This window comes from Leopardus geoffroyi, chromosome B2 (genome assembly GCF_018350155.1).
Source record: "Leopardus geoffroyi isolate Oge1 chromosome B2, O.geoffroyi_Oge1_pat1.0, whole genome shotgun sequence".
In the NCBI taxonomy this organism is placed as follows: Eukaryota; Metazoa; Chordata; class Mammalia; order Carnivora; family Felidae; genus Leopardus; species Leopardus geoffroyi.
Genome location: NC_059332.1, coordinates 74,074,429 through 74,088,688, shown reverse-complemented (window position 1 = coordinate 74,088,688; position 14,260 = coordinate 74,074,429). Strand labels below are relative to the sequence as shown.

General features: G+C 35.1%; 1 protein-coding gene across 4 annotated transcripts in view; it reads left to right on the top strand.

Moving 5' to 3' along the window:
- IBTK (inhibitor of Bruton tyrosine kinase) overlaps positions 1-14,260 on the top strand; it is a 90,748-nt gene that overhangs the window by 22,460 nt on the left and 54,028 nt on the right. For all 4 annotated transcript variants that reach the window (XM_045498881.1, XM_045498883.1, XM_045498882.1 and 1 more), the window contains exons 5-10: positions 1,182-1,292; positions 2,411-2,581; positions 6,357-6,474; positions 6,558-6,738; positions 8,953-9,076; positions 11,063-11,240. In XM_045498881.1, coding sequence (XP_045354837.1) covers positions 1,182-1,292; positions 2,411-2,581; positions 6,357-6,474; positions 6,558-6,738; positions 8,953-9,076; positions 11,063-11,240 — 883 coding nt within the window. The remainder of the gene's footprint in view (positions 1-1,181; positions 1,293-2,410; positions 2,582-6,356; positions 6,475-6,557; positions 6,739-8,952; positions 9,077-11,062; positions 11,241-14,260) is intronic.

Genomic DNA, 14,260 nt, shown 5'->3' with positions numbered 1-14,260 from the left:
GGTTAGCACTTTTTAGCAATATGGTATTCTTTTTTTTTTTAATTTTTTTAATGTTTATTTATTATTGAGAGAGAGACACAGAGCGTGAGCAGGGGAGGGGTAGAGAGAGGGGGAGACATAGAATCTGAGGTAGCCTCCAGGCTCTGAGCTGTCAGCACAGAGCCCAACGCGGGGCTCGAAGTCACAAGCTGCGAGATCATGACCTGAGCTGAAGTCGGTCGCTTAACCAACTGAGCCACCCAGGGGCCCCAGTGTTCTTAAAATTAAGGTATATACGTTATTCTTTTTTTAGCCACAATGCTATTACATACTTAACAGACTATAGTATAGTGTAAACATAACTTTATGTACTCTTAGAAACCAAAAATTAATTTAACTCACATTGCTGAGAAATTCTCTCTATTGTGGTGATCTGGAGCCAAACCCACAATATTTCCAAGATATGCCTGTATTTAAAACTGCTTTTGGTTTCCTGTTAATTGCCTTTTGATGAAGTTCAGTCATTTAAGTACCCTTATCTTCTGGTAAGAGTTTGTGAGTATGTAAGTGTGTGGACCAAGAAGGTAAGGGGGATGTTGGAAACATGGCAGGTAAAAAAGGAAGTGGGGAAAAGAGTAAGAGTAAAACTTGAAAATAAATATAAAATTATTTAAATCCATGTAGTGATATTAAAGACATATTAGACAAAATCAGAGATATTCAAAGGACATACTAACCACCAGTCTAACATAGGATGTTTTTTAAAAAATATGCTTAAGGCATTTTCACTGTTTGCTTTAATAACATATATTGCTAGTTGTTAATCTTTGTGTTTCATGTTGCATTGCCCAGTTCTTGTTTGGGATTTTATAAAGCTGGGAAACAGCTGGCTACTGCTTTTTGTGGTTGAACACTTGATATTTATATTTCCCTTTGTTTAGTCTTTTCTGTGGGAAACATATGCTTAATTTCTTTGTTCTGTTTCCTATTTATCAGTGTTTTTAGGGATAGTTTTAAAATAAAGCATATATATTTTTAATTTTTATTACAGAACATGTACAAAGTAGAGAAAAGTTACAATAAATCCACACATACCTGTCATCCAGCGTAAAGTTAGCAATATTCTGTAGTTTGTGTTTTTATATAAAATAAAACCTATTTTATTCAGAGAAATTCAATAATATTCTCTTGTTTTCTCTTAGGTGGTGCTTTGTAAATTTCACTCAGTATTTCTGTCTCAGAAAGGGCAGGTTTATACCTGTGGTCATGGTCCTGGAGGACGTTTAGGCCATGGAGATGAACAGACATGCTTGGTAATTGAAATGTCATTACTCATTTTAGGTAACTTCAGTAAAATTTCCATAAACTGGAAGCTTCTGTTAACTAAAAAAAAACATTATTTTTAACCTACTATAAGCAGAGAGTTATATACCAATTGATAATATAGTTAAAAAAATCAGTTTCCTGGTATATATCATGTTCAAATTATAGGATTTTGATATGCACAATTCTAAAGCATCATAGAAAAATTATATTTTGCTTATAGCAAATACTTAGACGAGAGTGTATAAATAAGCTTTAAAATAATTCCATAGTTGAGATTTTAAAAGCCAGACTAATTGTAAAATGCTTTTCTTAAAGTAGTTGGATTTTTTTTTTTTTTTTTAACTTCTCATCAGAGTATTTGTGGTCTAAAAGTTGAGCCTTTATTCTCATTGTATAATCACAAAATTGACTCTCAAGCTACTAAAACTTAGTGCTAATTAGAAGAAACCTGCTAATCATTACATTCAATAAAATTGCCTCAGTAGGTATTTTTAAGGTAACTTTTTTTGAAGGGATTACTGGTATATTTGTCATCTATTACAGGGTGCTTTACAAAGAATAGAGAGGTATGACAACAGCTTCCATTTTTTGAGGGTTTATATGTTCTAGGCATCAGTCATACTTTTCATGCAGTATTATTACCTTAACTTAAGCCTCACAGCAGCAGGCCTGTGAGATTATAGGCATTATCATCTTCATTTATGCTGTGTCAGAGACTTTTTTTTTATACTTAAAAACTCATTTGCTCCTTACACCTGTATTTTCCTGTATTTTTATTTATTTTTTCAGTACTTGAATACGTTGGCTGAAGAGCTGCCTTTATTTATACCAAACAAATTTGCACTGGGTGTATGATAAGGGCTCAAAAATCATTTGTTGGACTGAATTATTTTATTGAAATGTCTTGCTGGGATTTTGTATTTTACTCATAAGCCAATGTCCATATCCTATTAAACTCACTTGTCCCTTGCTGAATTGTAGGGTTTACCTATGATAGATACAGCCATTTATCAGTGTTGTCATTTTGGATACAGTATCACCAGATTCTATTTGCATTTTTGTATAAATGACTAATATATTATACTGAGCTAATTTTATTTTGTAGATCCCTAGGCTTGTGGAAGGACTGAGTGGTCATAATTGTTCCCAGGTGGCAGCTGCAAAGGATCATACTGTTGTACTGACTGAAGATGGATGTGTTTATACATTTGGACTAAATATTTTTCATCAGTTAGGAATTATTCCTCCACCTTCCAGTTGTAATGTACCCAGACAGGTAAACTTCTTTTTTTTTTTTTTTTTTAATTTTTTTTTTTTAACGTTTTTTTTTTTTTTATTTATTTTTGAGACAGAGAGAGACGGAGCATGAACGGGGGAGGGCCAGAGAGAGGGGGAGACACAGAATGGAAGCAGGCTCCAGGCTCTGAGCTATCAGCCCAGAGCCCGACGCGGGGCTCGAACTCACGGACCGCGAGATCATGACCTGGCTGAAGTCAGACACTTAACCGACTGTGCCACCCAGGCGCCCCTTTTTTTTTTTTTTTTTTTTTAATTTTTCTTAATTTTTTTTTTTTTTTTTTTTTTTGAGAGGGAGACAGAATGTGAGCAGGGGAGGGGCAGAGAGATAGGAGACACAGAATCCAAAGCAGGCTCCAGGCCTTGAGCTGTCAGTAGAGAGCCGGATGCGGGGCTGGGACCTGTGAAGCACGAGATCATGACCTGAGCTAAAGTCAGATGCTCAACTGACTGAGCCACCCAGACACCGCTCATCTTTTTAAGTATTCACAAACAGAGGGGGATCCACATTTTTGGGGTTTGAAACAAATAATTTTGAGGGTGTCCTTAAGAAAAGACATGAAATTTATAAATGCAAAATGGGCTATCCAAATGAGTTACCCAGAAGCCTGAGCTTATTGGCCTCATGGAAAATCTGCCTCTGCACAGAAATCCTACCTGGCAAGATTATTTGAGGGGACATAGGTTCAAAAGCCACTGTTATTTGTTCTAATTTCCAGCTCCCATTTGCACAGCCACCACTGCTCAATTTCACAGACCTAGTTCACAGAACTAGGAGTGGTGCTCTAAATTAATATATTACTAGAATCATCACTTAACAAACGTGTTTTCAGCTCATAAAATTTTGCATTTCAGACGTTAAATTTCTTTACTGGTTTAATCCTCTGGATTTAAATTTTTTAGGTATATGGGGTGCCTTGGTGGCTCAGTTGGTTAAGCGTCTGACTTGATTTTGGCTCAGGTCATGATATCACTGTTTGTGGATTTGAGCCCCACATCAGGCTCCATGCTGTGCAGAGCCTGCTTGGGATTCTCTCTCTGCCCCTCCCCCTCACGCACGTGTGGCACTCTCAAAATGAATGCATAAACTTAAAAAATAAAATTATTAGATATACATTTTTTATTTACTAAATTATTAAATCTAATGCTTTTCCATTGTGGATGAATAATGGATCAAAAGGAAGTATTACTCAAATAGAGGTACTCTCCAATCTGTGGTACTTTTTGGTTGGAAGATCCATTTTCTATAGTGTGGAATTTGTGGATATTTAATCATTTTGTAGATTTCTTTAGAAATGGTAGATTTTATTTCTGTTTTTATTCTCATTGTGTGGCTGTCTTGGAGCTTTGGGTTGATATGGACATACCTAGTATTCTCTCTCTTTTTTTTTTTTTTTTAAATTTTTTTTTTTTTTCAACGTTTATTTATTTTTGGGACAGAGAGAGACAGAGCATGAACGGGGGAGGGGCAGAGAGAGAGGGAGACACAGAATCGGAAACAGGCTCCAGGCTCTGAGCCATCAGCCCAGAGCCTGATGCGGGGCTCGAACTCACGGGCCGCGAGATCGTGACCTGGCTGAAGTCGGACGCTTAACCGACTGCACCACCCAGGCGCCCCATACCTAGTATTCTCAACTGGGGTTACACTTGCATCTCCAGGAGCCATTTGGCAATGTGCAGAGACATTTTTAGTTGTTGCACTGTGGGTAGGGGCAGGAGTGGTGCTACTGACATCTAGTACATAGAGTCCAGGGACACTGCTAAACCTGTAGTTTACAAGATAGTCCCCTACAACAAAGAATCATCAGGCTGAAAATGTCAATAGTGCTGCCCTGAATGTGTCAAATTTTTTTTTTTCATTTTCTTCATTTTCCTTTTTTTTTTTTTTTTAATCTGGTAAGTGTACTGTTTAATTCCCATCCGCTCTTTCACGCATCTCCCCACCCACCCACCACCTCTCTGGTGACTTTCAGTTCTTTATAGTTAAAAACCTCTTTCTTGATTTCTGTCTTTTTCTCCTTTGCTCATTTTTTTTCTTAAATTCCACATGTGAATGAGATCATATGGTATTTGCCATTCTCTAATTTTGCTCAGCATTATTCTCTGTAGCTCTGTGTTGTTGCAAATGGAAAGATTTCTTTTTTTTTTTTTTTTTTTGTGGCTGAATAATCATCTATTGATGGATGCTTGGGCTGCTTCCATAATTTGGTTATTGTAAATAATGCTGCAATAAACATGGGTGTACATGTATTCCTTTACATTTTGAGTAAATACCCAGTAGTGTGATTCTTGGATCACAGGGTAGTTGTATTTGTAATATTTTGAGGAAACTCCATACTGTTTTCCACAGTGGCTGCCCCAGTTTGTATTCACACCAGTGCAAGAGAGTTTGTTCCCCTTTCTCCACATCTTTGCCAACAATTGTTTGTGTTTTTGTTTTTAGCCATTCTTCCAGGTGTGAGGTGATATCTCATTGTAGTGTTGATGTATTTCCCTGATGATGAGCATCTTTTTATGTGTCTGTGGCCATCTGTATGTCTTCTTTGGAGAAATGTCTGTTCATGTCTTTTGCCCAATTTGAGTGGATCATTTGTTTTTTGGGAATTGAATTGTGTCAATTTTTTATATATTTTAGATACTAACCCTTTATCAGATATGTCATTTGCAAGTATCTTCTCCCATTCAATAGGTTCCCTTTTGGTTTTGTTGATTGTTTCCTTTGCTTTGCAGAAACTTGTTTTAATATAGTCTCAGTAGTTCATTTCTGGTTTTATTCCTCTTGCCTCAGGAGACCTATCTAGAAAAAAGTTGCTATGGCCAGTTTCAGAGAGATTACTGCTTGTATTCTCTTCAAGGATCTTTATGTCTTCAGGTCTCACATTTAGGTCTTTTATCCATTTTTGAGTTTATTTTTGTTTATGGTGTAAGAAAGTCATCCAGTTTCATTCTTTGGCATGGAGCTGTCTATTTTTCCCAGCACCATTTTTTGAAGAGACTGTCTTTTTCCCATTGTTTTTTCATTCCTACTTAATCAAAGATTAATTGACCATATAATCATGGATTTATTTCTGGGTTTTCTGTTTTGTTCCATTGATACATGAGTATTTTTATGCTAATACCATACGGTTTTAATTATTACTACTTTGTAATATACTTGAAATCTGCAATTGTGATACCTTCAGTTTTGTGTTTCTTTTTCAGGATTGCTTTGGCTATTCCTGGGATGCAAGGGTGGTTCAGTATTTGCACAGCAACTAGTGTGATATGTTATGTCAATAAGTCATCTGGTTAAAAATGTCAGTTGTGCCATTGAGAGACCCTGAATGTGCCAATATTTGCACAACAATCAGTATGATATGTTATGTCAATAAGTCATCTGGCTAAAAATGTCAATAGTGCCATTGAAAGACCCTAAATGTGTCAAATTTAAAAGTACTACATTTTCTGATGAAATGAAAATGCCTGTTTTGCATATTGCTTGTTGATAGTTTGAATGATTTGGTTTGTATACCATGCCAATTTTTTATATGTTAAAATTGCTGACTTAAAATGGCTATATCAAAATGTCTTGTGTTCTGAGAAGAGTTGGAGTCTCAGTGTTAGTGCTGAGATCTGTTAGTGAATTCTGTCATTAGAACTTGAGGGGGTACTGATGGTGAGTATGCCATATATTGATACCTTCATCAACTGGATCTTGTAAAAATTGTACTAGTTCATAGATTCATAGTAAACTGCTGTCTTGTCTTTTTGAATAGATGCAGGCAAAATATCTGAAAGGAAGGACAGTCATTGGAGTAGCAGCAGGCAGGTTTCATACAGTGCTATGGACTAGAGAAGCTGTTTACACTATGGGACTAAATGGTGGACAACTGGGTAAGAAGTCTTGATGACAATGTCTGAAAAAAAATTGAATTCTTAAAGTGGATATTTTGTGATTTATTTGTGCAATTTTTTAGGTTATTTGCCAGATCCCAATGGAGAAAAGTATGTAACTGCTCCTCGTCAGGTCTCTGCCCTTCATCATAAGGATATCACTTTGTCTTTGGTTGCTGCAAGTGATGGGGCCACAGTCTGTGTTACCACGAGGGGAGATATTTACTTACTTACAGACTATCAGTGCAAAAAGATGGCTTCTAAGTAAGTGTATTTCTGTAAAGAAATCTCACTTTAATAATAACTCAACTCTTCCAGCAAAACTCTGATTATCAGCTTTATGCTATATGATCTGAAGTGTCGGATTGAGAAAGTGGAATGGAGAAAATTTAAAACTGAAAGGAAAGAGTTTTTGCATTTGATGACCTTAGTCTTTTGACAAGCATCCAGGGAATGTATGTAGTAGACGTTCTCTGTAGGGACACATGGGTGGCTCAATCGGTTAAGCGTCTGACTTCGGCTCAGGTCATGATCTCATGGTTCGTGGGTTCAAGCCCCATGTCCAGCTCTGTGCTGATAGCTCAGAGCCTGGAGCCTGTTTCAGATTCTGTGTCTCTTTCTCTCTCTCTGCACCTCTCCTGCTCACACTCTGTCTTTCTCTGTCTCAAAAATAAACAAACATTAAAAAATTAAAATTCTCTGTAAATTATAAAGCAGTATTTCTGAATTATGTTTAACATATGGTTAAGGGTGACCTATAAATTTCATTTTTTTAATGCTTCAGGTATACAAAACTAGATTAATCATAATTCTTGGTTGGTGACACAATCATCATTGGTTCATGTGTACCCCCTTTTTTTTTGTTATGTACTTCTTTATTTTAAAAAAAATAGTTAATCATATACCATGGATTCAGTCCATGTATTTATAACTAAGTGGTATATTTTTTATCTTTATATTTGTCTAGCCTGTTGTTACTGAAAGTAAGTCTAGTAGAATGCAGTTAATTTAGCAGCAGTTGGTTGGCTCATCAAAAAGCCAGGTAAAGCAGGGAATCCTAGAACTAAGGTGTAAATATCACTAGGTCCACCAGTTGGAGTTCCCTCCCTATCTTTCATGCATAAGCCACACCCAGAATGTGTCATCTCTGATTTCATCTTGAACAGTGTAAGGAGCAAGTGATTAAAACAATTGTGAGATAAATTAATATGGTAAGAGTCCTTTACTTTTCATACATTTTCAATCTTATATAGTCGATTAATCCATTTCTGGTTTGACAGCAGTTTTTTGCTTTACATATTTCATGTGTCATTCCAAAGTATTCAACTTTCAGAAAAAACATTCTTTTAAGAGTAATATTTTATTGGCTTATATGTTATCTTATTCAATAATTACAGTAATAAATACAAGTAGAGAAATACATCTTGGAACAAATAAGATGAAATTCAACTACCTGGAAGAGTATAGCTCAATTAGTGGAAGCAATAGTGTGCAGGATTTCTAAAGATTAGCCATCTAACTTTTAAATAAGCAATCAGGCATTTAATTTGAAATGCAACAAAATGTGCCTTTGCTATTGTAAATGAGATGGTACTTCATAAACAGATTCCATCCATGAAATTAGCTTATGAGCAGAGAATGTCAACCATCAGTTTGCCACAATTTAGCTTCTATGTGTAACAATTGGAAGGGTATTAATTGTAGGTCATATTTCAATTTTAGAAACATGAAAGTGTGAACATAAATGTTTCTTGGAACTGACTAGCTTTTTTTCTGATCATGAGGTAGTTTTTTTTGGATATTAGATTTTGTTATTGATTAATAACATTAAATTGTGTAAATATGTTATAGCCAAGTTTCTAACTAAGAAAATTCTTTTGTTACAAATTGTTACAACATAGTAATTTTGAAAAGTAAAAAATAAAAAATCTTAATGCAAGCAAAATATCTGAAAGGGAGTACAATGACTGGATTAGCAGTAGGTTTCACACAATACTATGGGCATATCACATATGCAGATATAATGGAATGGCTAGTGGATGTGTTATTAAATTAGTAATGATTTTCCTGGTAGCTGTAGCTATTTAGGGTTGTCCGTATTTGAAATTAAGAATTTGTTTCATTTTGAATTTAAAGTTTTTCATTTCTGTTAAATTGCAAATATACTTAGGAGCTTTTAGTTTTATCAGTTACTTAAAATAGAGTGAACGTGTGCATTAGCAAGTGGGGCTTTAAGTGTCAGATGTGTGTATATGTGTGGGTAGAGGCATTTGGGAGGGAAGGACTTGCTATAAAAAGAAATGGCCATTATGTAGGGGAAACTTATGGAAAGAAGGGACTAAGGATACCAAAGTCCAAATCATCTTCCTTTACCTTTTACAATAATCACCCTAGATTATTGTTTGAATAGTAATTTCTTTAAAATTGAGCATGTGTATTTTAGAGAACATATTAATGTAGAATTTTTTTTTCACCTAGGCAACTAAACTTGAAAAAAGTTCTTGTTTCTGGGGGGCGTATGGAATACAAGGTTGATCCTGAAAATTTGAAGGAAAATGGAGGTCAGAAAATCTGCATTCTTGCAATGGATGGAGCTGGAAGGGTGAGTGTATATTTATGCAAAAATGTAGTAATTTTGTTCTCAGTTGGTAGCTGTAGAGGACCTGATAATGCGAACATGAATTACCATGATAATGATTTCTATTGACTTTATTTCTCTCTTTTTGACGTCTAGTACTAATTAGTATGGAGCTGGTACCTCAGGGAAAGTTTGATGACATTGACAAAGCTGCCCTGTGAAACATTAGTTAAAACTGTAGCTCCAGATTTCATTTACTGTGCTTAAAATGGAAATACGGGATTTTGATGGATTATTTGATATGTATACTGAGTACTGATAAAGATATCAAGTTGAATAGATATGATATATGTAACTACTCTTTAAAAAAAGTAATAGCTAAACAGGTAGTAATAAAAATTTGGTGCATAATTAGAAAGTTTTCCCCCTATTTAGTGTTTTTTGGTTTTTTTTTTTTTTTTTAAGTTTATTAGAGAGAGTGAGCAGGGGAGGGGCAGAGAGAGAAGGGGGGAGAGAGAGAATTCCAAGCAGGCTCCATACCATCAGTGCAGAGCCTGATGTTGGGCTCGAACTCACAAACCGTGAGATCATAAGCTGAGCTGAAACCAAGAGTCAGACACTTAACCGACTGAGTCGCCCAGTTGCCCTTCTCCAGATTTAGTTTTAAACAAATATACATGTATGTATATTTTCAGAGGCTGTAACTGTCATATATAAAAGATAATGTATTTCTAGATCACTATATGATGACTCTCTAATCTCTCTCCATTTAAGTAGAGTTCTAATTTTAGTTCCCTGTTCAAATATGTCAGTACATTTCTCTAATGAAATTGTTAAATTAAAAGTATACATTAGTAACATAAAGAATTTTACACTGTGGCTAGAAAAACACAGATTGTTATTTGTTTATGAAGTAGAAACATACAATGAGAATATTTTCTGAGGTTTACTTAGTGCTATAAAATTTGACATTTTTGAAATTGAAGAATTAATCATAAAGCTCCACCTACTGGTACTGAACAGATATAAACCTATAGTTGATCATTTTAACATAGGGAAGTATATTAGAATTAGAGTTCTAATTTGTACTAATGGAAGCAGAGGCATGGGATTACACAAAATAGTACAAAAAACATTTGACTCTAGGATATGTTTCATTTATATTAATATGGATCTAGTTTATACCTCTGGATTTTTACTTTCTGCAAATTAGAATCTTACTATGAAAACCAAGCTCTGAAGGAATCAATCAGTATAGTCTTTTTTATGTAACTTTTGAGTGACCTTGGCAGATAACCATTTTGTTTTAGTTTTCTTAATTATGAGGGGATTGAATTTCTAAAACTAAGCAGTATTAATTTTTCAAATGAGATCTTTCTTGGAATGCAAATATATAAAGCAGACAAGAGTTGCTGCTCTGGATAAAGCTGGATTGTGAAACTCAGCACCCCACCTCTCATTATTTTCTCCATCCCTGAGCATCAGCGTCTAAGCCATTTCTCAGGAACACTAAGATTTGCAGAACCACTTGGAAACCATAACTGTATTATGAGTTTTCTATCTCTAAGATTTTGTTTTAGTTTTATAATTGGGTTATTCATACATCTCCTTTTTTTTTTTGAGAGTTAAAGTTTGGGTTTTCATAGGGTGATTTTCATTCTTGCAAATAGATGGTACTGCACAAGTCTGATATCTAAGATATAGCTTTCATAATTTTTTCTTTATCATTGTAGCAAATCTGTTTGCCAAAAACAATACTGAAAATTACTTCTTCTTAAGAGGAGTGTCTTTGAAATATTTTTAATGCTTCGTATTTGTTTGGTATACTTTTTTCTGGAAGACACAGTTCTTTAAAAATAGGTTTTTATAGTATCTTTTTTCCATAGAAGAATGAACATTGAAACATTAATTAGAACTTTTATTTTATAGATACTCTTTCCTGATTTCAGTTTTTGGTTGTTCAAATGCTGTATGGGAATATATTTATATTCCAGTGTAATTTGGTTTTAGGTTTTTTGCTGGAGATCAGTCAGCAGTTCCCTGAAGCAGTGTCGATGGGCCTATCCACGCCAGGTGTTCATTTCTGATATTGCTTTAAATAGAAAAGACATTTTATTTGTCACACAGGATGGAGAAGGATTTAAAGGGAAGTGGTTTGAAGAAAAAAGAAAGAATTCTGAAAAGAAAGGTCAGTTCATATACATGAGTAGCACATAAAGTACCTTTCAGTTAACTTTTTAATTTTGCAAGTATTTATCATTAGGTTTGACAAGTATTATTAGGTTTTACCCTTAGGTCTCCTCTTTTGATTGTGGTTTGTGTGTGTGCAGGTAAGCAGAGTGAATTCAGTCCACTTAAATCGAGTTTTCAACCTTTCATCTGTCTCAGTAGATCTTGAGGTCACGGCTCCTTCCTATCGGTAATAGAAGATCACTACTGTTAATAGAACATTACACTGTTGCTAGCCTTGGCTCAAGGGGCGGGGAAGTGTAAAGTTTAAAAAAAAAAAAAAAAACAGCTTCCCAGATGCTTTTTTTTTTTCTGTTTTTAAAAAATTTTTAATGTTTGTTTATTTTTGAGAGAGAGCAAGAGACAAAACATTAGTTGGGGAGGGGCAGAGAGAGAGGGAGACACAGAATCCGAAGCAGGCTCCAGGCTCTGAGCCACCAGCCCAGAGCCCGACGCGGGGCTCCAACCCACGAACCATGAGATCATGACCTCAGTTAAAGTAAGATGCTTAACCGACAGAGCCACCCAGGTGCCCCTCAGATGCATTTGAACCATCTTCCAAGCTCCATTTTTACTCTTCCTCCCTACGTTGAGAACTGAGTGGCTTGTACTTTTTTTTTTACATGTATATATACAGTTAAAGTTTTTAAACAGTACATTTCATGACTTAAGGGAAAATTATTGGAAGAATAAAGTTTTCATATGTATTGAGAATTTTTTTTCTTTTTTTTTCTTTTTTTTTTTTTTTTAATTTTTTTTCAACGTTTATTTATTTTTGGGACAGAGAGAGACAGAGCATGAACGGGGGAGGGGCAGAGAGAGAGGGAGACACAGAATCAGAAACAGGCTCCAGGCTCTGAGCCATCAGCCCAGAGCCTGACGCGGGGCTCGAACTCACGGACCGCGAGATCGTGACCTGGCTGAAGTCGGATGCTTAACCGACTGCGCCACCCAGGCGCCCCTTATTGAGAATTTTAAAAAGAAAAGGTAGTTGTATTAAACAGCTGCTAAATAGAGATGTTTTATTTCATTCCTTGATGAATATAAAGGATAGCTTTAAGATGCCACCATTGAAAATAGAAGCTTTTCATTATATAGTTCATTCTTAATTTTTTCTGATTATAAATTTATAAATGTTTGGATTACTTGCATTGTTTTTTAACTTAGGTTAGCAACTTTTTTCTTTCATTCATAATTATTCTCTGTTGATTTTTCTTCTGGAGAAACTAGAATACATTTACTTCTTCACAGTTCATTGGCCCCACCGTAGCCCATGTCACATGGACAACTGCAAAAAAATGTGTTGCCTTATTTGTACTCTTGTTTCTTTTTATCTGTTCTTAACTGATTATCAGAGTGATCTTTTAAGATCTGATTCTAATATTCCTGTGTTTTTAAAAACTCTTTAATGGTTTCTGCACTTGCTAAACATGGCCTCTACAGCCCTTGCTCTGACCCTTGTCTATGTCTCTGAAATCATCTTGATTTCTCTCCCTTTCATTTACCACTCTCCAGTCACATTGACCTTCAGATTTTCAATTTTGTTCAGTAGTCCCAGGGCTTTTTCTAATTTTTCACATCTCAGCTTAATAATTTGTATGTCAGAAATGTTTTCACAGATCCCATAATCTAAATTGAGGGTACCCGATTTCACTTCTCATATTCCCTTTGTATTTTCATGATGCAGTTCATTTTTATTTGTTTTCATGTATTTATCTTTGTGACTAATTTTTTTAATGCTTTTTTTCCTATCAGACTGTTAAGATGGCAAGGACCTTAACTGCTTTACTGTATCCTTAGCATTCAGCATATTTTCTGACAGATAGTAGTCCCTTATTAAACTATCCGTTGAATAAATAAATCAGTTATTGTATGCTAAAACATATATAGAGCACATTTATACTCAGACAATTACAAACATTCTTCAAAATCATAAAGCCACAGTGGAGTGATTAATGATTTGTTGTATTTTATTTCTTTATAGATTATGCAAGTCTGTAAACATTTAAAGTATATTTACCACATGCCAGATATAGGACTATGCTTTAATGATACAAAATATATGTAAGATGGGCCCCTGTTCTCAGACACTCATAAGTTTGTAGGGATAGTAGACATGTATATAAATATTTACAGTTTAAAAATACTAATATATTTATGTTAGGTTTTTTAGAGCACAGAAACTGAAATAACTTGAGTATCAGAGTAAGATTAGGAAAGCCCTCTAAGACTGAAATAGAGTGAATTTGAGAGAGTAACCAAAATGCAGGTTTTGACTTGTAAATGTTGAAAGTCCTTGGAATTGTATCTTAGCCATATTTAGTGGCCTAAAACTGAATTCATGATCTCTGCTCCCACATCTGTTTTGCAATGTTTTCTTTCCAACTAAATGGCTATCTTTGACACCTCACATCCCCCCCCCCCCCCCGCCCATCCCTGTATCCAATCTGTCACCAAGTTTTTTCACTTAAGTCTCAAGTATTTCTGAAATCTTTCCACTTGTCTTGAGTTTCATTGCTACAGTAACTTCAGTGTTATCATTTATTTTTTTCTGGATTCTTATTAAAGTCATTTCCTAAATGATCTCTTTGTTTTTATTTTTAATTACTTCCAACATTCTTCATATTGCAGCTGGAGTCATTTCTTTGCATGCAGATTTCATACTTTTCTTTCATAGCCTTGATCTGACTTGTAATGATACAATCATTTGTTTAAACATCTGTCTTCTCTGCTACATTGTGTACTCCCAAGATGGTAGGGACATGCCTAACATCACTACTGTATCACAAGGGATAGACTGATGATCACTGTATCACAGGAGCACAGTGTAGTCACTCAGATATTTGCTGAATAAATGGAAGAATGGAGAAGGAAGTGGGGGAACAAACAAGCATACAAATTATGAGGATGCTAAATTTACATATTTTTAATGCAAGCTGAGGAATTTTAGAAGCCAGTATAGCACTAGATTTGTTTTTT